This window comes from Podarcis erhardii, assembly GCF_964252035.2.
Source record: "Podarcis erhardii genome assembly, chromosome: 13".
Classification (NCBI taxonomy): domain Eukaryota; kingdom Metazoa; phylum Chordata; class Lepidosauria; order Squamata; family Lacertidae; genus Podarcis; species Podarcis erhardii.
This window is the reverse complement of record NC_138502.1, coordinates 9,019,913-9,046,840: the sequence shown is the minus strand read 5'-3', so window position 1 is coordinate 9,046,840 and position 26,928 is coordinate 9,019,913. Positions and strand designations below refer to the sequence as shown.

The following is a 26,928-nucleotide window of genomic DNA, read 5'->3' as shown; positions in this document are numbered from 1 at the left end:
CCAGGTTATACTCAGACTAGACTACAGCAGCACATTCTACGTGGGGCTGCCTTTCAAGGTGGTTCAGAAGCTTCCTCTGGTAGAAAACACAGCTGCCTCATTACTTGAGAGGGGCAAGCGATGGGGGCATATGAAAGCTATTCTGTACCGGCTATGCTGGTTCATTTCCAGAGCTGATTTAAAGCGCAGGTGGTTACATTTAAAGCCCTAAACCAGGGCTAGCCCTCCAGATGTTGTTGAACTGGAGAGCCCCTGCCTATCAGTGTAATAATAATAATAATAATAATAATAATAATAATAATAATAATAATATCTATTATTATTATTATTATTATTATTATTATTATTATTATTATTATTATTATTATATTTATATTTATTCCCTGCCTTTCTGCCTGACACAGGACTCAAGGCACCTTCCCAATAAAAATAAGAACCATTCAAAACATAGAAAAATTGGTAGCCAATACTGAGCTCAATGGACCGAAGGTCTGGCTCCGTATAATGCAGCTTCTTATGAACACACAAGCAAGCAGCTATTCCATCAGGCTGCAGAGCAAAAGAAGAAGAAGGGCTGTTTCAGTGCCTCCACTTCTGACCTTGCCTCAACCGTCACTTCGCAGGCAGCCATTCCACAGGGCTACCTGAACTGTCTCCGTCCCAGCTGGTCAATATTAGAAGGGTAACTTTAAGAACTGGTGCCTGAGCTTGTTTTCGTCCTCCTCCCTCCTCTCCCCTTTTCCCTTTCATGTGGTCTCTTCTAGATTTCAAGCCTGAGAGGGCAGGGACCATCTTAATGCTGTTTTTCTTTTTCTGAAGCCACTCTGGAATACCTTTCAGCTCAAACAGCATGGTTTTTAAATGCGCTAGATAAAAAACAAAGACACAATCCGACATGGCTAGACCAACCGCAAAAGAAAGAAAGAGATTCTTTGGCTAGCGGCTTCCTATTCCCACCGAGAGGCCTTTGAAACTATCAAGAGTCTCCCAACAGAACTCCTTTTGCTTCCTTCTCTCCTTCTGCCACTCACATGAGGCTGCTGTAGGTCTTCTCTTGGTACAGCTGGTTGCGCACGTAGTCAATGTAGACCGAGAAGTTTTGCTGTGCGTGTGTCTCCACTATGTCACAGACGTCCGAGATCTGCAGGCTCTCGGCCAGGCGTCCTTCAAGATCATGAAGGAATCTGCCAAAGGGGAAGGACTGGCATCATGAATAGCCATACATATATATATATATATATATCTGGGACATTCACAAGAAGTGGGGAAGGGGCTGGAGGCATAGCTGTCAACTTACAAATTTGAAAATAAGGGACCACCAGACTTGAAAATAAGGGACCAGCAGCCAAAATAAGGGACCTGCAGCCTCACCTGTTCCAGGCACTCCAGTCTTCCTGTCCTCCTGCAGTCTGGTCAAACTCATGCTGGTAGCTTCGAGAACACTGTCCAACCAACTTTGTAACCAGAGGTTCGACTGAATAGAATCTGAATCACATGCACCACAAGGCCTATGCAGCTTCAACTTAAGATGGCTCCCCGGCCTGGCTTTGCACTGCAAAGTTTGCAGCAGCACGTGCAACAAAATGGCGTCCAGCATTCAAAAACCCCCTCAGGTTGCATTAACTAGCCACACACAAGGCATGCAAGCTCCACCACCCCCAGTCATACTTAGACTTCTTATTGGGTGAGCAACACAGCCAAGCAACACAGTTGGAGCCTCCCTCCTCCCTGGCTGGCAAGGGAGGGAGGGAGGGAGAGGAGCTGCTTCCTTTGAAATTTAAGGGACATTTAAGGGACATCCATCAATAAGGGACAGCAGTGGGACACGGCGCTGGAATAAGGGACACTTGACAGCTATGGCTGGAGGTCAGTGGCAGAGTACACGCTTTTCATAACAGAAGGTCCCACGTTCAGACTCAGAGTTGCAAATGTCCCCAGACTCGATAAAAGGCAGGCTCTTGTTTTCCTGCATAATCATAGATCAGTTTCCTTTACTTTTCCTGATAGCCCCATTGTCAGCTTCGCCTTTGAGCCAGTGCCAACGACTGGGCTCAAGCTCTTCAGCCCCGACTGGGCCAAGCAAGCTGGGAAAGCACTCCCAGAGACCTTCCACTGTAGGGAGCAGGTCTAAGTGCTGTGGACTCACAACTTAGAGCTGTGAGCACCAATCTCAGTTCCAAAAGTCAGCGGAGGACAGCAGAGCATGAACCACACGAACGACAGCTCTGAAGTATAACTTCTTTTATTCTCTACAGCTACTGCATAAACTAAAGACTAATGGGAGACGCTGGACTGCATGAGTGTTACAGCTGCTTGAGCAGTCACCTTATCTATATACAGATAACACTCAGACTCCCACAGGCTGGAGTGGAAGAAGCGATGAGCAAAATCCGCCCCCTCCTTTCTGAAACATTGTCAGCAGATTCTTGCAATGGGAGGAGTGAAACATGGCGATATAGGGAAAGGGGACAGAAGAAGGGAAGAGGAAGAGGTGGAGCTGACCTTTCGCTGACCTCCTTGACTTTGCGGATGTTGGAAAAGAGGGTGCGGTGCTCGCGCAGAAGGATGGTGGCTGTCAGGTCCCGTGATTCCATAAAGTGCTCGATCAGCAGCAAAAGGGAGCGCAGGTAGGACGCCTCGGAGGTCACCACCTCAAAAAGGCTCTGGATATGGCAGAGAAGCAAGAACCATGGAAAGGAAGATCAGTGGGAGGAGATGGGGAGGATTCATCACAACCATGGTTTGCTTCGCCTGTCACACTACGCCAAACCATGGTTTAGCACGGACGTGCAGGCTGCAGAATGGGAGATCGTGGCCGCTTCAACTCTTTCCTGGCTATTTTGCTACTGTGCCATGCTGAGCTAGGCAATTATTTGGCCGGAGTGTCGCTCTCCTGGACAAATCACAAGCTGTAAATCATACAGCAAACCTTGGCTGCAGCTCATGGTTAAGTCTGGAAAGGGCTAAGCCATGAACCAGGTATGGACAACACAGAAACCCGAGCTCTTCATTAGTTCAACATGGCGTAGCTTCAGAATGACCAGGTAGGACCAGATTGGATGCAAACTCTTCTCTGGTTTGGAATAGCCCGTGTGTGTGATGTGATAGAACACAGCTAATCCTACCTATTCTATTTGTTTATCTAATTAATTACTGAGAACCATAAAAAGTGGCATCCAGGAAAAGCAAACCTATCTACCACATCTCCCATGATGGGCTAGTTGAGAACCCGATTAACTTGTATAAGTAAAGTATGGATTTTGTTTGCCCCGGGGTAAAATCAATTCATGATTTTCAAACACTGATCAGCACCCAACAAACTCATATGAAAGTGTTCTGCTTCCTAAAGTTTAGAATGAGCGATTAAAACACACAAAACAAAGACATACAATTTGTGAAAGAGGAGCCACCCTTTTGAAAGTTGTGCACAATCAGCTGCCAAATAAATCCCAAATTCCCTCAAATTATCAAATGAGCCCATTGAAAAAACCAAACAAATAGCTTAGTGGGCTGTTTTAAGATGAGCGCATCAACCAGTTTGCTTGACACTAATGGGTCTCTTCCAATGCTACAATTCTTTGGTTCTCAAAGTGTTCTGGGCTCAAAAAAGTTCTTCATTTGGCCACTTCCATTCAGTCTGAGGCTGTGGCTCAGTGGTAGATGACACGCTCCGACTACGCACAAGGTCCCAGATTCAGTCTCTGCCCATCTCCAATGACAGGATCTCATAATGGCAGAATGGCAGATCACTCTGCCCGAGACAACAGCCAACTCACCTCCTGCATCTTCCTCTCTTCGGGGCTGATATTTCCCAGAAGGCCGCTTTCTCGCACAGCGGGCAGCTCCTGCCAAAGCGTGCTGTGTGGGATGGGGCCCCGAGGCCCCGCGGGCCCTTCACCAGGGGAAGGGCCCCCATAGTCAGAGCTGCTGAAGCTGCTGTTGCGGGGGACCGTTTGCCGCTTGATCTCCTTGGAGATGACAGCCTGGCGATACGTCTGGTACAGGGGCTCTGAGGAGGGAAGAAATGGAAAAGGGTTTCAAAAAGAGACACGTAGCCCCTCCAGACTGATGTGGTTTTTTTGCAGATGTATTCTGTATCGCATCAAATAATAGTGCATTGGTAGTTGATTTGTGTTACTAGGCATCATTCCATCAGATGTCAAGGAAATAAGCAGCTATCCTATTTTTAAAAGACATCTGAAGACAGCCCTGTTTAGGGAAGTTTTTAATATTTAACGCTGTATTGTTTTTAACACTCGATTGGGAGCTGCCCAGAGTGGCTGGGGAAACTCAGCCAGATGGGCGGGGTATAAATAATGCATTATTATTATTATTATTATTATTATTATTATTATTACTACTACTACTACTACTATTATAGTACCACCTCAGGTTACATACGCTTCAGGTTACAGACTCCGCTAACCCAGAAATAGTACCTCGGGTTAAGAACTTTGCTTCAGGGTGAGAACAGAAATCGTGTTCCGGCGGTGCGGCAGCAGCGGGAGGCCCCATTAGCTAAAGTGGTGCTTCAGGTTAAGAACAGTTTCAGGTTAAGAACGGACCTCCAGAACGAATTAAGTACTTAACCCGAGGTACCACTGTGTTATTATTTCTATTATTTTTGTTGTTGTTGTTGTTGTTCCGCAAGGCAGGACTAAATAAACCCCCAGAGAATTTCCTAAAACCAGAAGCAATCGAATGGAAGCTAAGCGTCGGGAGATTTGTGACAGACAAAAGGAGGAACTTCTTCACACTGCGCATGGTTAAACTCTGGAATTTGCTCCAAAGCACTGTTGCTGTATTAGGCAGCATAGAAATCTATGAAATAAATAAATAAGATGTAGTGATGGCCAACTTGGAAAGCTTTAAAAGAGAGGAGTGGAATAGCCATGCCAGTTATGTTCTACCTCCACTTTCAAAGACCTTATGTCTCTAAATACCAGTTGTTGAGAATCACAAGTGAGGAGAGTGCTGGTCCTGCTTGCTGACTTCCCAGAATGGGCCTCCAGTTAGCCACTGTGAGAACAGGATGCTGCACTCAATGGGACTTTGGCCTGATCCATGCTCAACCCTTGTCCTGCACCAATTTCCCACTTACCATCCTGCAGGTAAAGTCCCCAGTCAGGGCCCTTTGGGGATAGCACTGAGCAGTGTCTGCAAGGAAGGAGAAGCAGAAAGAAACTAATTGGTAAATTATCTTAAGAGACGATGCCTTCCTGGTTGAACCGAGGATGATGGAGCAGTCAGACTGCAGGCTTGTAAGATCCACTTAAAAAATAAATAAATCACCAGATGCAAAAGGAATACACTTGGAAACAACCCAAAGAGTGCTTCTGAGCACATTCTCAGCCTGGGAATTAGTTTTCAATCCCAGAACTAAGAGTTCTTATACACATGTATGTCAGTCCAGGTTTCCCCCAAGCAGTCTTCATTTCAACAAGATGGAAGGAACCTTCTTGTTCTTGCAACTGCTAAAAAATGGTGAGTCCGAAACAACTGACTATCTTGGGGAAGCATCGTAGCTCAGTGGCTGCATGCTTTGCATGCAGAAAGTCTCTGGTTCAATACCCAACATCTCCGTTTAGGAATAGGAACGTCCCATGTCTGAAACCCCAGGAGAGCTGCTGCCAGCCAGTGTAGATTATATTGAGCTAGATGGACCAATGGGCTGGGACACGAGTGGTGCTGTGAGTTAAACCACAGAGCCTAGGACTTGCCGATCAGAAGGTTGGCGGTTCGAATCCCTGCGACGGGGTGAGCTCCCGTTGCTCGGTCCCTGCTCCTGCCAACCTAGCAGTTCAAAAGCACGTCAAAGTGCAAGTAGATAAATAGGTACCGCTCTGGCGGGAAGGTAAATGGCGTTTCCATGAGCTGTTCTGGTTCGCCAGAAGCGGCTTAGTCATGCTGGCCACATGACCTGGAAGCTGTACGCCGGCTCCCTCGGCCAATAAAGCGAGATGAGCGCCGCAACCCCAGAGTCGGTCACAACCGGACCTAATGGTCAGGGGTCCCTTTACCTCTACCTAGATGGACCAATAGTAGAATGGACCTGGTAGAAATTTAGGCTCGTTCAGAGATTCTCTGGCCAGGCAAAGTCAACAAAGTGATCATGCAAGCAGAATGCAATCTCTCTGTGTGTGTTTATGGCACTTTTAAGTTCAGCCTTCTGCTTCAACAGACACAATTTGCAGAAGACGGTATTCCAACCCCATACTCTGATTGGTGCAAACAGACCCTCTGCCCTCCCAAAAGCTGGGCTACGCCCTAGAAACCTAAAGTGATCCAACCAGTTCTGCAGAGATAACAGTGCACACTTCACTTCACTTTACAACTCTCTCGAGGTTCAATCTCCACTCCAGAAGGCAGTGGTTTGTCCAAAGTGGGGCAAGCTGACTCAAATATTAGCAACTCACTTCCTATGTTCCTATATCCACTGTGAATCACCCAGAAATCTGGGCGAGCCCATCACAACATCCCCCGATCAAGCTCAGCATCCTCCTTGCACAGAAATACCCATGGACATCTTTCATTCAGGAATTTGCGGGCACATGGAACAACACCAACGCACCCGTCATTTGGGGTCTCCACGTCAGAGTCTCCAGGAGTCGGGCATTCATTTTCACAGCCATCTGGTGAGAGAGAAATTTTGCAGAGTTAGTTGAGATTGGAAAAAGAGCAGAGATAAAGCTATGTGTGGGGAGCAGGGTATTGCTCTCACTCGTTTTTATTTTATTTTAGGTAACTACCGTACTTTTCCATCTATAAGACACCAACATGTATAAGACGACCCCTATTTTTTTTAACCCAAAATTAAGAAAGTAAGTTATTTAGTTGTTGTTGTTGTTGTTTTTTGCTCACTCGCCTGCCCACCACTGCTGACCCCTTGTCACAGCCACTGCCAATCACACACCTCACCGCAGCTGCCAATTGTTTGCCCACTCACCACCAACAGCCCACCCGGCCACCCGCCCACTTGCCACAGCCACCAATCACCTGCCCAATTGCTGCAGCCAATCGCCAGCAGGCCCCTCCACAGCCACCAATCACCCACCCAATCACTGCTGCCAATCTCCTGCTTGCTGCTGCCATTAATCACACGTCCCCCTCTGCATTCACTATCTGTGTATAAGACGACACCCAATTTTTGCCTCTTTTTTTTTAGCAAAAAGCATCGTCTTATACATGGAAAAATACGATATTCTGGGTAATTTTAGTCTTTTATTATTTTCCTTGCCGGCCAATTTCCTTGGGACCTTTTCAGGAGGCATGGAATATACTGAATAAATCTTAGCCTAGCAAATCTCTTAACTCCACCCTTCTTATCCTTCCCAGGCCGCCCCCCTCTCCCAATTATGTCTTTCACTCGCAGGGTGCTGTCGTTACCTTGACACGGTCCTTCACCCAAGGGTGGCGGTGGCTGGGTTGGAGGAGGAGGGAGGCCTTGAGGCAATGGCGGGGGCGGCTGGGAGGGCGGAGGGGGAGTCATGGTTGTGGACAACTGGCAGGAAGGGGGCAGAGGGGGCTGGTTCTGTGGGAGGGGAAGGGGTGCCTGAGCCTGGGAGACGGGCGGGGGCGGCGGGGGCATTGAGGGGGGAGGCATGAGGAGCCCTTCCACCGCAGAGAGGAGGCAGGTGTCGCCTTGAGCTTGGTTCATCTCCAGCGGGTACTGCAGGGAACTCCGGCGAGAGTAGGCTAAAGGAACTAAGGAGTTGCGAGGCGGTTTTGTGGGGGCCTTGGGTGGTATGGCGGGCGGCAAGGCCTCGCCGTCCAAAGAGGCAAGGGAACCCGCTTTGCTGCGCCGGGGGGGCTTGGGCATCAAGGGCGGGCAGCGCAGCGGAAGAGGCTCGGCAGTGGATCGGTACCCTGTCAAGACCACACCGCCTTCGGGGTGCCCGTTGGCCGAGGGAGGTGGGTCAGGGGGCTTCTTGCTGCGGGGAGAACGGCGGGATTTAGGGGGCCGCCCACTGCAGGCTGTGGGGCTGGGGACAGCTGGGGCATTGAGCACCAAGAGGTGTTGGAAGACAGGCCCTCCCTCATCTGCAGAGGACGAGAGGTCTGAGGCGGGCCCGTCCTCACAGTCGGCCTGCTGGGAATGTGCCGGAACCCAGGCCAAGACCATGCCTGGCCGCTGCTGATGGCAGATGCAGGGGCAGCCTGAGGGGCAGGTAGCTGGTGACTCGACGCCGTTCTGCTCCACCACATGCGACATGGGCTGCTGGGGATCCTCACTGGGATCTGTGGGAAAGAGAGAAGCAAAAGAAGATGAAGTCCCCGCCAGAGAAGAATGGGAGATCAAGGTGACGGATTATGCCGAAATGGCTAAAATGACCGGAACCGTCGGAAATCAGGAAGACCAAATTTTTAATTAGGCATGGGGGAAATTTATAATTTGTCTTAAAAACCACTGTAAACAGCTAAAATCGTTAGTAGGATGGGAATAACACTTGCAGTTTAATGGTGAATTTTGGAAACAATGGAGATGTAAAAGATTTGGATTATCATAAAAGATGCAGGAGGAAATGGCTAACAATAGGACCCCAAAGGGGAGCAGGGGAGTCCAGGGGAGAGCAGGGGATTCTTCGGAATCTTGTTTTTATGTTGTATGTTGGCTATGTGATTCTAAAATTTTAATCTGAAAAAGCCAAATACATAAATTAAAAAAAGAGAAGAGAAGCAACACTGGAGGCCTTGTCGAAGATAAGAGAGCCTCTGCCGTGCGAAGGGATACTGCTTTAGATATTACCATGCACTGAGGCTCAAAAATAGAGGTAGGACAGGAATGGGGGGGGGGGGGCAGAACTGGAAGCAAACAGGGATCCTACGAACAGGGATCGCGGAATTTGGAAAGCTCAAGTAGAGTGTGGAAATCAACAGCTAGGACAGAGCTTTCCCAACTTTTCACGTTGGTGACACACGTTTTAGACATGCATCATTTCACGAGACTGTAATTCGGTTTTACTAGCAAACTGGAGGTTAAACTAACCCCTTTCCAGTGCCAGGAGGAGCACCAGGAGAATTCGCACAACACACCGCAGCCGACACACTAACATCTTGCGACACACAGTTTGGAAAGCTCTGAGCTAAGGAAACGGAACAAACTGTTGTGTGAATGAAGCCTATTTTAGTTGTGTCCCCATCACACCTCCCTGCAAGGGCAATACTGACACTGAAGAGGAGAAATTCAACAGCTAAGGCTGTTGCTGCACTGGTTGTTAAGGACAGAGGGCTGCTTGAGGGCAGAATGAAGTTGGCAAGGCAGTGCCCCATTCAGCCTAATGGACCAGCCTGGGCTGGTATGCAAAAATGCTTTGCTTGCACAATTTATACAAGCAGCAAAACAATTCACCATTACTTGGAACAGAGATTCCAGCTCAGGATGCATGTGGCTTTTGAAGCATCCCAAGGCCTGCAGGGCCAGAGGTTACCTTCCAGCCAAAGACATTTTTATTTACCTTACTTACTTTGAGTTCTGTATGTTGTATACTGCCTTGCTGCGTTCTCTAATGAGTGTGATCTATAAATATTTTAATACCGAATTGGCCTGAATATAAGCCGCACTCGAATATAAGCCGCACCTTTAAAATTCAAGGGGGGGGAAAGAAAAAAGACAATACAATGGTACCTCGGGTCAAGAACTTAATTCATTCTGGAGGTCTGTTCTTAACCTGAAACTGTTCTTAACCTGAGGTACCACTTTAGCTAATGGGGCCTCCCGCTGCCACTGCACTGCCGGGGCGCGATTTCTGTTCTCATCCTGAAGCAAAGTTCTTAATCTGAGGTACTATTTCTGGGTTAGCGGAGTCTGTAACCTGAAGTGTCTGTAACCTGAGGTACCGCTGTACCCGAATATAAGCCGCTCCCTTAAAATTCCGCAGGCACTCACACCCATATGTCTGTTTCAGCAGCAATATTGTAAAAGCCAATTTTTGTAAGGTAGCAAATTTAAGCCACACTTTTAACTTTTCATGGTCAGAATTTGGAAAAAAAGTGAGGCTTATATTCAGGCCAATGCGGTAATAGGGAAGGAAGCCACAAACAGCCACATAGCCTTATAGCCAAGTTCACTTACCCAACTGCCCCTCCTTCCCCTCCGATATCTTCTCTTCCCCATTCTCGGTGACAGGCACCTGGCTGCAGTTCACAGCAGGCTGAGCCGGCTTCCCAGCCTCTTCTTTCTCCGTGTGGCTGAAGCGCACGACGATTTTGCGAACGGCACCAGAGTTCTGCAGCTTGTGGAGCTGCTGCTGTTGGCTGCAGGGGGGATCAGCCGACCTAGAGGATCCATCGTTGGCAACCTCAGTTGAGGAGCCCTCTGGGGGCAAAGGTGGGGTTGGTCCACGGCTCAGCCTGGCAGAGTCCGGCCTGGGGGGCAAGTACGGTCGTGGCCTGGTGGGTGGGCGGGGCTTAATGATGCGCGTGGGTTTCTGGGTTGGAGGGGTCGCCGGAGGCAGAGGGTCCATGGAGGACATCTTCACAGCGGGTGGGTCATCCGCAGCACTGCCGCCACGACTTCATTTCCTGGGGGGGGGGGAGGGAGAGCGAGAGGCAGACACAATCAAGCAGAAGCCTAAATAATAACAAATAACAGAATTTTATTTACCGTATTTTTCGCTCTATAGGATGCACCCAACCATAAGACGCACCTAGTTTTAGAGGGGGAGAACAAGAAAAAAAAATTCTCTCCCTCTCTGCACAGCGCCCCTTCAGCGAAGCGGCAGGAGAAATGGAGCTCCTTCCATTTCTCCTCCCGCTTTGCTGAAGGGGCGCTGCGCAGAGAAGGAAAGCTGCGCAGCGCCTCTCCAGTGAAGCGAAGCCAGGAGAGCAAGAGGGATCGGTGCGCACCAACCCCTCTTGCTCTCCTGGCTTCAGCAAAAGCAACACGAAACCTCCGGAGCGCAGCGGGAGCACTCCTGCTGCGCTCCGGAGGCTTCGCGTTGCTTTCGCTGAAGCCATGAAGCCTGCATTCACTCCATAAGACGCACACACATTTCCCCTTAATTTTTGGAGGGGGAAAAGTGTGTCTTATAGAGCGAAAAATGTGGTATATCCCGCCCTCCCCAGCCGAAGCCGGGCTCAGAGCGGCTAACAACAGTAAAATAATAATAAAGGCAGGGGTGAGGGAACATTTTTCAGCCTGACAGGCTGCCCGGGGGCAACTTGCATTTTTTTAAATGCTTCCTCACATTAAGCGAATGAAATCATAGAACTGTACATTTGGAACAATCATCTAGGGCAACCCTCTGTAATGTAGGAATCTCAGCTAAAGCTTCCAGGACAGATGGCCATCCAACCTCCACTTAAAAGCCTCCAGGGAAGGAAAATCCACCACCTCCTGAGGGAGCCCATTCTACTATTGAACAGCTCTTGCTGTCAGAAAGGTCCTCCTGATGTTTAGTCAGAATCTCCTTCCTTGTAACTTGAAGCCATTGACCACTTTCAGACCACTCCCTGCCGTGCTCATCTTATGTTTGCTGCAAAGTCTTGTGTGTTTTGCTCATAAAGCATTCAAAAGACTGGATCCCCACCATCAGAAGTGGCTCAGCCTGCTCTATCACTTAAGGAGGGTGGTAGCTCATCGGCTGAGCCTCTGTTTTGCACTCAGAAGGTTCCAGGTTCAATCCTCGGCTTCCCCAGGTATGGCTGGGAATGTCCTGATACGACAGACAGCTGATGTCAAGTCAGAGTAGACAATATTGAGTTGGATGGACCAATGGAGTAACTCTGTAGATGGCAACTCTGTAGAAGGAAGTGTCAGCTGGTTGTATATAGAGAGTGGGGACCCTTCTGAAACAACAGTAGAATAGACTGTGCCACTTAAGACGGAAGGAGGCAATCGCTTTTTTAATGCTCTCTCGTGTTGTTTTTTCAAAAGCCTCTCTGCAAACGGGAGAATTAGCAAAGTCAGAAACAGGCTAGAATGGAGCCTTTGTCCCCGATGCACACACATTATTTTATTTGCAGAAAGTGCTTGTTTGTTTTAGCATAAGGGAAGGATTCACAAATGGTATCCCATTTCACTTGCAATTGTAGCCAGCACAGTCCATTACACCATCTCGTGACTCAGTCACATCATTCTGTTTAATACAGGCATGGGTCAAGGCTAAGTTTAAGAAGCTGGAGGGGCCCTGGACCCCTTGGGGAAGGAGGGGGCACATACTGGTCTACCAGCCCCAATTTACACTGTCCCACAAAGGCTACTAGCAGTATATATTCATGGGAAGTTGCTTTATCATTGAATCATACTGGCTATGTACACATACAGCTAGGTAGCTCTTTTCCTCAATTCGGATTGAAGCTGCTTTTGGAGGGGAAACACACTATTTCATAAGAAACAATAGGATAGATATGGATTGCGGCTAACATCACTTTCCAAACCACCAATGGGAATACACTGGATGCAAAGCAACTGGGAGTGTGCACACTTGGTGTGGCAAAGATGTTGCCCTCCTGCTCGTTGCTGGACTACAAAACCCATAATCCCTGACCACTTATCACACTTGCAGGGGCTGATAGGAGTGGTAGTCCTCAACATCCAGAGGACACTATGTTGACTGCCCCTGTTCCCACACAGACGGACAGCAACTCTCTCCAGTGTTTTGGACCAGGGCCTTTCTCAAGTCCAGGGATTGAAACGGGTGTCGTTGGCACGACATGCATGCGCTCAGCCACAGAGCTACAGCTTTTCGCTCATGGGAGGCTGAGGCAAGAGCCCTGTAGGCAAAGCAGCAGCTTAAAGGAGGGATTGTGTCAACCCCCCCTCAACCCCGGTTCAGGATAAAAGTTCTGGGCGTCCGGTTGAATCAGGCTTCCTTCCGGAAGCATTCCAGAGTCATATGCGAGGTCTTGGCAGCGCTTGCCCAAAACCCTGTCGTCATCTATCGCTTGGACTGGGCCTCCACAACCTCGTTCGTTTCTGCTCTGCACGCAGGCAGAGCATCCTGCCCTCTGGGGAGCTGAAACACGAGGCAGCCCAGCCGGCTCTAAATGCTACCCCCCCCCCCCTTTGAGGGCCAGATGCCAGAACAGGCCCTCCAGCCTGGCTAGCGCACTCCCGGGTGTGGCTCTCATACTTCCAGCTGGGGGAGTTGACCGCAACAGGGCTGCTCAGCCTGGCCAGAGGCTGCCCAAGGAACTTGGAGATAAAATAAGAGGCAAGTCATAGGAAATGGAGGAGGGGAGGCTGTTAGTCTGACCCTGAGGCAAGCAGCAAAGGGGGATGGCAACTCCACCTATTTTAGGTAAAACAGGAGCATGGAAAAGATCAGACATCCATTTTATTGTGCGTTCTTGACATTTTGCGCTTGGAGAGTTTATACGTGACCCTGTTTTGTGGCTGCAGAGGTTTCAGGGCAGAGATACGACTTCAGTGTATCTTGCTGAAACCCTGCAGCTTTTCATACTGCAAATGCTCTGGTTTTATATTTTGGCCCTCCTTTCGTTGCTCTATGGAGCAAGAGCAAACATAAGATGTGCTTGCAGGATCAGGCCAATGGCCTAGCTAGTCCAGCATCCTGCTCTCACAGTGGCTAACCAGATGCCTGCGAGAAGCCTGCAGGCTTCTAGGCGGCAATAAAGTCAAAAAGCACGAGGCAAGAATCGCAGAATAACTCATAAAGTGGAATGACGTGCAGACACACAGCAGGTTCTTATGGAGATGGTCCAGAATAAATCCACCACTGATGCACTAATATTGCACCAATGGTATGTGTTGCAGAATACAACCCACAAAAACAAAGCCCAACTTCGAAGAGCCCTTGTCTGAGTAGGATTTCGCAGAATAGGGTTCAAATCCCCACTCAGCCATGAAGCTCACCAGGTGACCCTGGGCCCGTCACTGCCTCTCAGCCTAATCCAATTTACAAGGGTTGTTGTGGAGATTACCATATTTTTTGCCCTATAGGGTGCACCGGCCCATAGGGCGCACCTAGTTTTTTTTGGGGGGGGGGGAATAAAGAAAAAAAATTATTTCCCCCCAGGCTCCGCTGCGCTCCCCGGGTTTCGGGCTGCAGGCTGCTGTCCGCAAGCCTTGGGAGCCCGGCAGGAACTCCCGCAGGCTCCCACGGCTTGCGGATAGCTTCCTGAAGCCTGGAGAGCGAGAGCCTGCATTCGCCCCATAGGACGCACACACATTTCCCCTTCATTTTTGTAGGGGAAAAAGTGCGTCCTATAGGGCGAAAAATACGGTAAATGAGGAGGAGGGGAACTATGTATGCCTTGAGCTCCTTAGAGGAAAAAGGTGGGATATAAATGCAATAAATAAATAAGAAAATGACCAGGCTATGCATTGCAGTTGCATCAGCAGTGGCCAGCATGATGCCCCTGCCCAGATAGAACTGAATGCAACTCCCATCAGCTCCAGCCTACATGGCTGATAGTCAGGGATTATGGGAGTTGTAGTCCAACAGCATCTGAAGGAGTACTCATGCATGGCATAATGACATGTCAACCACAACCAGTTACAGTGGTGGTCGTGAAGTAGACTCTGGTCCTTACTGGGACCGTGGGAAGGGAAGGAGTATTTGACTTTCCACTCAGAGCCATTTTTCGGCCAAACCTTTCCTGCCCACTCAAAGCTGCTATTCCACCAAAACCACCCCCGCCGCTGTCCGACAAGTAAAAATTGTAACCCTTTTTTCCTCCAGGGCTTTTCTGTTTCTCTAAAGGAACTCACAAAACAGCAGTTGCTACTTGACCCAAAGAGACCGTGACACCCACTTCAGTCCCTGCCCCTGCCTCCAGCACAAAAACATACCCCAAACATCCCACAATCGAGTAAATCTTCCATACTTCTGTGTTTCCATGAGAATCTCCCTCCCTCCCTCTCTCACACACACTCACACACAAAAACACATCAAGTTTGTAGCCCTTATGATTTCCAAAAGATACCTGGGGAGGAGGAATATAGGGACTGGTGAAATCTCAAGTTATACAGGAGTGGGCACTCAATGCATGAGTGTTTATATGGTCAGGATGCCAAGCAAGGACAGAATAGCTCAACCCTCCCCCTCCAAGAAGTGGTAACAAAAACTATGCCAAAGAAACTATTAGTGCAACTGCTGTAAGCTTGCATCACCGACTCCACTAAATACTTTGGCATTCCTCAATGAAGATTGTGGAGGGGGGCAGAGAGAACCATTACAGAGAGCACATATCCCTGTATAGATTCCCTTCATTTCAAATCCAATGCCACAGCTTCTATTTACTTCTGAGCCCAAGCGAGTGCCCTTATCAGCTGCATATAAACTCTCCTGGATCAAAAACTGGTCAGGGCTGGAAAGAATGTGCCAGTCGTCCCCTCCAAAATCCCCCCTCCCCACATCCCAGCAGATTTAATTCCCAGGCTGACTGTTCCTTTTTTAAAAAATTGGTCTAGATCTCGATTCCAAACCCTGCCACACAGGGACACACCCTCAAACATCCCCCAGCACGCACATACAACACACACAATGCTCTCCCTCTGCAGGCTTCAGACTTCCAGTCTGTTCTCCTAGCCTCATCTTACCTGTTCCCATACCTGACGGCTGCAAAACCACGGCCAAGCAGAAGAGGGGCCGCTGAACACATGTAAACATGCACACACATACATGCATGGCGGGGGACTGGCGACGGGGAGGTGGGGTGGTGAGGAGGCAGGAGGCAGGAATGAATTTGGGACAGCTGTCTCTCAGGAGACAGTTGCAAGGATGTCAGCTGCTGGGTATTTTGGGCCCGCCATGTGGGTAGAGAAAATCAGGCTTTGTGCCTGTCAGGAAATAGAACAGCAAGGGAGGCAAAGGAGGAAAGCAAGGGGATGGGCCTGTAGAGAAAGGATGTATGTGTGTTTGGAGGGGTACTGGTCGGCAACCGGTGGCCGTCAAACCAAAACACGGCCAGTGTAAAGTCCTTGCTTGGCCTGCTGCTTCTATAGGGCCCTAAAATCAAGTGCCAGAAAACTTTAGCCCCAGCAGCTCCAAGAGGCTGAGAAAATGTCACGCAGGTTGAAACCTCCCCCCCACACACATCTGAATACAGCTCCTCTCCCCAATTGGCCCCAAAACGTGGCCTCCCCTATACCACCCCCCCAATCGTATATTTTCATACATATGAAAATAAAAATCAGTCCTCTGTGTGTGGACTAAAGGGAAGAGAAAAGAGAGAGAAAATCATGGGAGGGAGGGAGCAGGAATGGAATGGAGTATCCTGGAAGAGGGAAGGACTGTCTGGCTCCCTGAACTAGGAGCACTCCAGTCTGTGGGTGAGCAAGGGCGGGTTCAAGGCAGCCTGCTCTGCTCTTTCTCATTCCTGCATTGCAGCGGGCTGGACTAGATGATCCTTGGTGTCCCTTACAGCTCTACAATTCTATGATTCAGTTGTGGGCCTCTCTTGTTCTCTCTGTGACCAACCACAAACACCCTCTGGGCAGCACTATAAGACTGCAGAGGAAGTCAGGAACTTTGGGCCTAGGGGCCGAATGTGCCCCCCCCCCAGGTCTTTATCCGGCCCTCATAGCTCTCCCCAGGCAAAACCCAGGTTCACACACCCCAGAGCGTTTTTGCCTTACATGCATCCAAGTTTTCTAATAATGCTGGATGGAGGATAAGGGAGGAGTGTGCGAGTGTATGTAGAAACTAGCCTCCTTTAACAAAGGTAAATTTTACCTTTGTTGCTCTGTCACCTTTTGCCTTACCCTGGACTGGTGGCCCTCAGGAGGTTCGTGCAGAAGGGAATGTGGCCCTCGAGCTGAAATAAAAGGTTCATGATTCCTGCTTTACAATCTAAAGCACTGAGTGTGGACTGAAAGGTTGCAGAGAGACTGTCTGCCCTGAAAACCACGTGACTCCCTTCCCCAAAGCCAGAGCTTCATCTTCACATCTTTTTGAGATTCCCTTTAGGCTGTGTCTAGGCTTGAACCTGTACAAGCCACGGAGTGGGGGTGGGGGGCAGAAGTAGGAAAGGAAACGTTCCCCCTTCTGCTTCTCTGTTCAAAAAGGACCTGCTTTATTTGCCTCCTTCATTACCATTCGGGAAGAAGAGCAGGCCTCTCCCTTTAGCAGCAGGAGCGTAGGCCGCAAGAGTGCAGCGGTTGCTACAGCAACCCCGTAGCCGGTACCTTACAGCTGCCCCCCACCTAAGCCTTTCAAGCCTTTGCAGCCACAACGAGGGGCCAGAAATTCAACAGGAAAGCTCCCTCCACACCTGTTGAATTCCTGCCTGCAGTTTTTGCAGTCATTTAGTGCACAGAAGCTTTGCTGGGGTGGAGTGAGAGGCTATTCTGCCCCCATTCTCTTCTGCAGAGCCTCCTTCCTCCCTCTCTCTCCACCCCCTTGGCCAGAAAAGCCTCCGTCTTGATTCTGTCCAAAAACTCTCGTTCTCAGCCCCTCCTTACACACGCTCATCATATCGATGACAGGGGTGGGAAGGCAGAGCATGCATGACCAGCTGAGGAGCAGCGCATATCCAACGCCAACCGGCCGCATGCCAACGTCCCCCGGGGAAGGCCGGAGCCAGGCGCCTCCCAGCTATAGTTCCCTCCTCTCCCTTGACAGGCTGCAAAGCTGCCTGCCTTGCAGCTAATCTTCAGCATTTCAATGGCAGCCCCCCCCCCCCATTCCAGGCTCCCAGGAGAGACACAGCCATGTTTTGGGAGTGGAGAGAGGGAAAGCATTCAATAAAAAAGGCTTCTCTTTCCTCCAGAACAACGGAAAACGTTTCTGGGGGTGCTGGCCCCCACCATACACTTAACAGCTTCTACACAATTATCAAATTATCTCTAAACGGCCCAATCATACTCAGAACCCTATTTCGAATGGTGGAACTCATCCTGGCCCGTGAGAAATAATAACAATGATCCCATATACTGAAAGCAAACTGAAGATCCAAGAACTGACTTAGTTGGTCTTTAAGGTGCTACTGGAAGGAATTTTTTTGTTTTGACTATGGCAGACCAACACGGCTACCTATCTGTAACTGAAGATCCTTAGGTAGCCAAAACTGCACCGTCTACAGACAACACAACAGGCTTTTGGGAACAGTCTCTAAGACGAGGTACTGTAGTAGAACGTAGTCATAATCAATTATGGGGTATAAACCCCAACACCTCTCGTTTTAAGAATTAAATACAGTGGTACCTCGGGTTAAGAACTTAATTTGTTCCGGAGGTCCGTTCTTAACCTGAAACAGTTCTTAACCTGAAGCACCACTTTAGCTAATGGGGCCTCCCGCTGCCACCGTGCCGCCAGTGCGCAATTTCTGTTCTCATCCTGAAGCAAAGTTCTTAACCCAAGGTAATATTTCTGGATTAGCGGAGTCTGTAACCTGAAGCGTCTGTAACCTGAAGCGTATGTAACCCAAGGTACCACTGTACCAGAGAGCCCTGCTTTCCGAAGGAGAAGAAAATAAAGCAAGATGGTCAGAGCTTGGGCAGAGATTCAGACTTTTAAACTGAGGGAACAGGTCCCTATTTGGGCAGCAGCACTTTTGTTCTGAGAAGGTGGAAACTCAGAGGCAGAGCATGCTAAAACTCCCAGATTCAATCCCTAGCATCTCCAGGTAGGTTTGGGCAGGAGCCCTGCCTGAAAACAATCTTCTGCCAGTCAGTGTAGACAATACCAGATGAGCCACTGGCATGACTCAGTATAATACAGCTTCCTAATGAATTCTAGGCATGTTCAGAGATTCTCTGGACAGGGAGAGTCAGTTCAGGCATCCTTCATCCGACAACATCCCACAGCCATTCTTCAACCGATGCAAGCAGGCCCTCCGCCCTCCTCAAATCTGGGCTATGCCCTAGAAACCTGGAGTGATCTAGCCAGCTCTGCAGTGACAAGGGCTTGTTTAGGTGACAGCTCCCTGGAGGTTCACACTCCAGAAGGCAGCAGCTCCTAAAAAGTGGGGCAAGCTGAGAATGGGATAGATCCTCAAAATATCAAAATGGAAGCTCAACCCAGAGCTCTTCTGTTACATCTCCAATAAAAAGCTGTGGCTTGTTTTCTTTAAAAGGTGGGGGCTCTCTTCAGTTTTGCAGCAAGATTCTCAGCCTGAGGGCCGCCTTCCTTCTGGAAAACTTTCTGGGGGCCACATGTCAGGGATGGGCAGGGTCAGAGGCAAAGGTAGGCAGAGGAACGAAAGTTAATTTTGCCTTTGTATGGTCAGCTGCTTTCTAAACACATTCCCATATCTAGAAAAGCAAGTGGAATTTTCATAGTTCAAGAGCACAGTCCAGTCAGGCAAAAACACCAGAGGAGGATTTGAAGAAGGACCAGGAGAGGGTGTGGCTGGGAAGGGGAATGGAGTTGGAAAGAGTCCCGAGGACCAGCCTAAAAGACTTGAGAGGTATGGTCCCAGCACCACCCATGCTTTACACAATGTTCCTCCTTCAAGAAACCTGCTGCAATATTCACCTAAGTCCAAACCACATGCTATGCGGTAAGAAACTCTGCCTATTGAATTCCTGCTCCTCGTGCAGCTTGGGACTGAGGAGACCCAGGTTCAAATTCCAAGTCAGTCAAGACAAGAGGTTTACTGGTGGACTTTGTGCTAGCCCCTCTCTTTCAGCCTCGCCTACCTCACTGGGTTGTTGTTAAGAATAAAGTAGCCGCGTAAGCAGAGCATCATATACCCTTCCCTGAGCAGCTTGAAATAAACCTCCACATAAATGAAATGAACACGCCACCCCTTTCCAACCCCACTGGCACTCCAGATAACTTTACATGGCAAAAAATATCACAAATTGGTATTATCTGTGAAAATGTTAAATCACTGGCAATTGCAAAATGCAGAGGCAGGCACCTCCCTCCCAGAAGCAAAGCACAGGTGCAGGATTCTACATTTTGAACAAAGGCTCAAGACACAAGCAACAGCCATGAGGTGGGGCTTTTGCACAGAAATGCCAGAATAAAAGATATCGTTTTGCAGATAACAAGTTACTAGTCCTCATTATTCAGGACCGTACAGGCACACAGCGCTGCAGCCCAGGCTTCTACAGCAATTTGGAGCCACCAGATAAAACCCCAGGGAGGAATCAGAAAGGGTAGGCAAAACTGAGAAGTGAATCCGTACCTGGAATGATCAAGGACTTATTGGAGAAACTGCAGACAGGCTCCCTGCAGATGAGACTTGGCTCTTCCAAGCCACAGCCCCTTCATGGATCCTACCCTTTTCCAACCCTTTTCCATGGAGAAGGGAAATGCGTCTTTCCGGACGCAGGAAACGAGGAGGTTTTAGTTAGCATCCTCTCACTGCAGAGGAAAGGAAATGCTCGGAAAAAAGGAACGAACAACCAGGGACGGGGCAACAGTTGTTCGGCCAGCACTGCCAGAGTATTGTTTTCTTATCATTTCTAAAAGGCCATCTATGCGCAAAAGCTGTGCTTTTTATACCAGGGTGGGGGAGAGCAGCAACTCCTCCCCCCCCCCCGTGCAATTTTCCCAACAAAAAGTCCTACATCCCCTGTTCTTTGCCCCTGCTAAACTAGATTTTTTTTTCCTGCGTACAAATCTATCTGTCATATATAGTCAAACAGATGCTTCAGGTTGCGTTTTTTCAGGTTACGGACCTGCCAAACCCGGAAGTACCATTACGGGTTACTTCCGGGTTTCAGCAGTTGAGCAAGCGCAGAAGCGCTAAATCGCGCTTTGCACATGCGCAGAAGCACCGAATCGCAACCCACGCATGCGCAGATGCGGCGCTGCGGGTTGCGAACGTGCCTCCCGCACGGATCACGTTCACAACCCGAGCGTCCACTGTACAGCTCAGTTGGCTAGAGTGTGATGCTGGTAACACCATTGGTTGCGGGTTCAATCCCTGTACAGGTGAGCTGCATATTCCTGCATTGCAGGGGGTTGGACTAGATGATCCTCAGAGTCCCTTCCAACTCTACAATTCTCTTATTCTATGACCCAAATTCCATGTACAGCTGTGGTCGCCTCACTTAAAAAAAATACTGTTCTGAGTGATTATATACAATCACAGCACATTATTTTCAATCTGGAACAACCAGTTCACCTGCTTTCGCTAATTTGGAATAAATGTAATGCGAAAGAAACAACTTTCTCCACAAGCAGTGGAGCGAGGTGGTAGAACAGACTGTGCCACCTTAGCCTGCAGGTGAAGAGGAGGGTATGGTTGCTGAGGGAGGCGGGAGTCCACATTATAAAAAAACACACCAATCTGCTATTTTAAAAAACAAAAAGCCTAGGATAGCAGTGAGACTCCAGCTTTCCCAGCTACACTATTTTTCCACTTGCATGCAGATGTGCTGAGTGTGTGGTTTGTTGGGTTTTCTTAAATCCAGGGAAGCATTTTTAAAAAAAGAAAAAGGGAATCCTCCCCGCTTGCAGCATAAACTGGTATAATCCACTCATTTTACTGCATGTATTACCCCAACAAAACTTAATGTGTGCGTGTGTGTGTGTTCAGAGCACAACGCCAGCTAAAAAGTCAGCTGCTTTAAAATTATCTGTCAGCATCAAACCCGTCTGAGGCAAGTGGTTCTGGCCACTTCCCAGATGTGGTCCGCTCAGTAAAACACTTTAAAGCCCTTTAAAAGCCCACACAATGCTCTTAAAATGGGCATCCTGGATTTCCAGCGTTTCCCGACATGACCTAAGGCCGTTATGAAAGAGCTGCCATGCACTTAATCGCCTTTCTTCCAACAATAGCCAACAAGAAGCCACATGCAGGTTTAGAAGCAAGGCATGATGGGAAAATCCATCACCTGCAAACACTGTGCATCTGCTAGTTGCGAGTCCGGGCTTTACTAAAGCCAGGAGCAGAGCATCCTAAACCCGTATTTATTAGTGCCACTCAGCCACTAGTATTACTCAAGGTAAAGCAATAAAGAAGAAAAGAGAGTCCCTTAGGATTTGCAGAATACACTTCTCTCTCAATTGAAAAACAGGAGCCAGTACCTATGCAATCATAGGTGCTTATCTGATATATTGGAGGGGGGGCACACATTTTTGGCCCAGCAGGCCACATCTGTTGAATAGTGGGTAGACATAGCAGACGACGCAGCAATTTCTCCAAAGCAGCTCTTTATTTGTAAGCTGGAACAGAACTGAACAGCAAACAGCTCAGCCGGCCTGCTTTTATAGGCAGCCGGCTATCAACATTGTAGCAACAACAACCCAGGGTTTCCCGCCTAAAGTAACTGACGTGGACCTGAGTGAAAACTATATACAGTGGTACCTCAGGTTACATACGCTTCAGGTTACAGACTCCGCTAACCCAGAAATAGTGCTTCAGGTTAAGAACTTTGCTTCAGGATAAGAACAGAATTTGGGCTCCGGCGTCGTGACAGCAGCAGGAGGCCCCATTAGCTAAAGTGGTGCTTCAGGTTAAGAACAGTTTCAGGTTAAGTACGGACCTCCGGAACGAATTAAGTACTTAACCTGAGGTACCACTGTACATGATACTCCTGGTGGCCAGGGTGATAACTTCAATACATAACAAGATCTTTATCTCCCTCTACCCGGGAAGATAACTTTGACAAGTGGGTGGAGCAACCCACTTTTATGGCCGGTGCTGGCACCTGCAGAGGTGGGGCCTGCTTCAGCACAGAATTTCTTGCACGGAGAGTACTTGTGAAGTAGCACCCAGCAGGATTGAACTCTCCACTTACCAACCGATGAGCAGAAACTTCAGTCATGCTCTCTGCAGGGGTCTGCTTCACCAACCCAACAGAACTGAGCCACGTCCCCCTGCCCATCAGTGGCAATGAGTTCCATGGACAAGTTACTGACTGCAATATCAATACCACACCTTTCTGAACCCAAATAGGGCAAGGCAGCTAAGAACCAAAATGAAACTGTCATCAGGTTTAAAACAAACAAACAAACAAGTTTTATTTCCATGATCAATGAGGGCTAGCAACCTGTTATTTGCAAAACAGCATCTCAGATTCTGGCAGATTTTGCACAGCAACCCCACTACTAATCCTTATATTGTTTAGGCCTCTAACAAATTCTCTGAAAGTGTGACACTGAAAAGCCCATTAAAACAATAAAGTTTTTATCTGGCATCTAAAGATACAGACAGGGGCCTGAAAAATCTACCTAGGCAGTGTGATTCACCAGCATACATAATTGTGACCAAATCTGCCATGATGCCAGCACACCAGCAGAACCTGCACACTCATAGACTCTTGACCAAAGCTATTGCCACTTGTCAATCCAGAGCAATGCCAGTTTCAAGTGTACTCCTGAACTGTGAACTATTGGAATTTATTTTGTTAGTTTGGGCCCAGTTTTACAATCTGTTAGGGTCATCTTGAGTCCTGATTCTGTCTCCTGAGGCATTAGCTACCCCTCCCAGTTTGGTGTCATCTGCAAATCCCCTCAATTCCCTCAGCCAAGTCATTTATAAATGGTCCCAAGACAGAACCCTGCGACACCCCACTTCTCACTTTTTCCCAGGATGATGAAGAAGCATTAGTGAGCACTCTTTGGGTTCAGTCAACCAGCTACAAATCCACTTAACAGTTACTTCATCCACATTTGCCAGCTCCTCATGGATCTCTTCACAACAGCGTTCAAAACTCCCATTGTTCTAGGCACATTTTGTGACAAGGAATTTCATTAGCGTGAGCCGTTTCTGAGCTCTGGGTGCAGTACTGCGCCTAAGATTTCAGATTAAAACTGCAGAGTGGAAGGAAAGGAGGACGTTTTTCTGCCTCTCCACTTCCAGTCACTCTCTGAAGACTGGAGAAGAGATTCTCTTAAGAATATTAGGGGGGCAGACAGGTAAAGCATGGCTTTGTTTTTTGCAGTCTTCAGGTGAGGACTAGACCATGTGAGAAATGAAAATAAGATTTTAGCTGCAGTTCATTTTCAGCTTTTTATTCTTGCTATTAAAAAAGTGTGCCTAGACATTCTGTTGTTGTACCCATTACCGAGGTTTAAGGTGCCATTTAGCTCCCCACTTTCATATATCAGTTTCTAACACTGCTTCACAACTGTACATATCCTTTACATACTTCTCCTTTCCTGATTGGTCTATTCCTTTTTAATAGGTTATACCCCTCAATTTCTACATTCCAGTCATGAGTCTCATCCCACCAGGTTTCAGTACAGTGGTACCTCAGGTTACATATGCTTCAGGTTACAGACTCCGCTAACCCAGAAATAGTGCTTCAGGTTAAGAACTTTGCTTCAGGATGAGAACAGAAATCGTGCTCCGGCGGCGCAGCAGCAGTGGGAGGCCCCATTAGCTAAAATGGTGCTTCAGGTTAAGAACATTTTCAGGTTAAGTACGGACCTCCAGAACGAATTAAGTACTTAACCTGAGGTACCACCGTAATGCCTATTAGGTCATATTTGCCATCCTCTATTAAGAGCTCAGATTCATCTTGCTTGTTTCCCATTCTCTGGACATTAGTATAAAGACAACTGAGACCATAAGCCATCCCCTCCAGCTGCTTCCTTCTTTAGAAGGTTTCTGGAGTACCACCTCAGTTCCCTGTATATCAACGAAGGTATTATCTCTAATATCAGGTTTGACTCTGTCGTCTGTGATATTGTCTCCCTCCCTCTCAGTATTTAGTTTAAAGTTGTCCTGATTGGGTTCCCCAGGCCTCCTGCAACCACTCCCAGCCCACACCTAGTAGCTGAATAAAGGGAGGGATTTGTCCACAGACCACAAAAAGATCTCCTTCTTCTTCTTCTTCTTCTTCTTGAAAACCAAAGTTTACCCCAAAGTTGAAAATGAAAGGAGGAAATGGGGAAGAACAGACTCTGTCTCATTGACTCTTGGCTTACACCAGGGTGAGTCACAAAACTGTGGTATTCATCAGCTGCAAAGCAGATACTTCTGATTTCCTAAGAATATAAGGAGAATGCTGATGGAACAGGCAAATGGCCCAATAGTGGCCAAACTGCTGTCTGTGGAAATAAGCCCACAAGCAAGTGCAACAGCACTCTTCCTACCAGTGATTCCCAGAACCTGGTATTCGGAGGTATATGGTCTCCTCTAATGACAGAGGTAGAGCTTAGTCATTGTGACTAGCAGCCATTGGTAGTCTGCTCCTCCATGAATTCCTCTAATCCTCTTTTAAAGCTATCCAGGTTGGTAGCCATCACTACCTCTTGCGGGAGCAAATTATGCTGTGTGAACAAGTACTTGGGTTTCCCTGGATGTCCACAAATTCTAGAATTACTCCAAGATGAAAGGCAGAGTGAGAATCGTGGCCACAAAGCCAAACACACAGAACCTCTGAGGCAGGTAGGGTTCAGTTGAGTTAAGGGAGAGAGGAGAGGTGAGGGGGGAATTATCCTTCAGAGTTACTCCAAATTTACACGCCCCAAAAAGGAATGATTGCAAAGAGGCCCTTACGATTCATTCCAGAGCGAAAAGAGGTAGTAGGGGTGAAATCCCAGGATTTCAACTGAGTGAAGAAAGGGTAAGTCGCTAGTTCAAGAGAGCTCATATTAGTTGTTTTCTGGTGAACGACCCCAGTGAAAGTCAATTGCACTGATGGTCACTAAGTGTTACTCCAGGTTTAAAACAAAAGAAGCCAGACAGTTGGGCTATGTACACACTGGTCGATGGCCATCTTTCATGGATGCTTTAGCAGAGATTCCTGCATTGCAGGGGGTTGGACTAGATGACCCTTGGGGTCCCTTCCAAATCTATGATTCTACAAAAACACAGTGAGGTCATGTGTTTCATGCTGCATTTGAAAGCTGTTGTGCACACCAGACTGGGAGGGGGGCAGACATGTCTTCATCCAGTCCGCATGAGCAGTTTGGTTTCCCCCAGCCCTGCAAACCACCATGCTAATTCCATGCTAACTCCTAATTTATGAAGCCGTCATCTGGGCATGTGTTGTCCACTGTTTGTGTACAATGGCTGCCTCAAACGTACAGTGGTACCTCGGGTTAAGTAGGTACAGTGGTACCTCGCAAGACGAATGCCTCGTAAGACAAAAAACACGCAAGACGAAAGGGTTTTTCGTTTTTTGAGTTGCTTCGCAAGACGATTTTCCCTATGGGCTTGCTTCGCAAGACGGAAACGTCTTGCGAGTTTGTTTCCTTTTTCTTACAACCGTTAATACCCAGGGAATCCACGCTCCGCAAGACGAAAAAATCGCAAGACGAAACAACTTGCGGAACGAATTAATTTCATCTTGCGAGGCACCACTGTACTTAATTCGTTCCGGAGGTCCGTTCTTAACCCGAAACTGTTCTTAACCTGAAGCACCACTTTAGCTAATGGGGCCTCCTGCTGCCGCCACGCCGCCAGAGCACAATTTCTGTTCTCATCCTGAAGCAAAGTTCTTAACCCAAGGTAGTATTTCTGGGTTAGCGGAGTCTGTAACCTGAAGCGTATGTAACCTGAAGCATATGTAACCCGAGGTACCACTGTACAGACATCAGCTTAACCCCAAAGCGAACATGGCCTACGTTTTCAGATCAGTTGGAAACTGGTTGGAGGGGAAACACATCGAACGGCTACGGCTAACATCATGTGTACAGTGGTACCTTGGGTTAAGAACTTAATTCGTTCTGGAGGTCCGTTCTTAACCTGAAACTGTTCTTAACCTGAGGTACCACTTTAGCTAATGGGGCCTCCCACTGCCACCATGCCGCCTGCGCACGATTTCTGTTCTCATCCTGAAGCAAAGTTCTTAACCCAAGGTACTATTTCTGGGTTAGCGGAGTCTGTAACCTGAAGCGTCTGTAACCTGAAGCGTCTGTAACCCGAGGTACCACTGAGCATGGCTTCCAACAACAGTGGTGGAAACAACACACTGAAGCCAGAATAAACAGTAAGGTGCATACAGTCTTCCTGGCTCCAGCAGAATTACACCTGGTTCACACCAGGTTAAGGAGCTGGTGGGACAGAGGTTTAACAGAGGAGGATCCCCCCCCCTAGTTTACAGCAGGGTGGAAAAAAATCAGCCCCCATAGAGAACTCTTCCTTATTTACAGCAGGAATACACGAGGAGAG

General features: G+C 48.2%; 1 protein-coding gene across 4 annotated transcripts in view; it reads right to left on the bottom strand.

The window, feature by feature from the left end:
• Positions 1–26,928, bottom strand: part of ARHGEF15 (Rho guanine nucleotide exchange factor 15) — a 57,683-nt gene that overhangs the window by 9,318 nt on the left and 21,437 nt on the right. For 3 of the 4 annotated variants that reach the window (XM_081835399.1, XM_081835398.1, XM_081835397.1), the window contains exons 2-8: positions 10,073–10,521; positions 7,387–8,238; positions 6,572–6,632; positions 5,102–5,157; positions 3,777–4,009; positions 2,503–2,663; positions 1,032–1,184 (exon numbers count right to left, since the gene is read on the bottom strand). In XM_081835399.1, coding sequence (XP_081691525.1) covers positions 1,032–1,184; positions 2,503–2,663; positions 3,777–4,009; positions 5,102–5,157; positions 6,572–6,632; positions 7,387–8,238; positions 10,073–10,472 — 1,916 coding nt within the window. In that variant the 5' untranslated portion in view covers positions 10,473–10,521. Of the gene's footprint in view, positions 1–1,031; positions 1,185–2,502; positions 2,664–3,776; positions 4,010–5,101; positions 5,158–6,571; positions 6,633–7,386; positions 8,239–10,072; positions 10,522–17,000; positions 17,024–26,928 lie in introns of those variants that run through there. The other variant, XM_081835400.1, reaches the window with a different exon arrangement.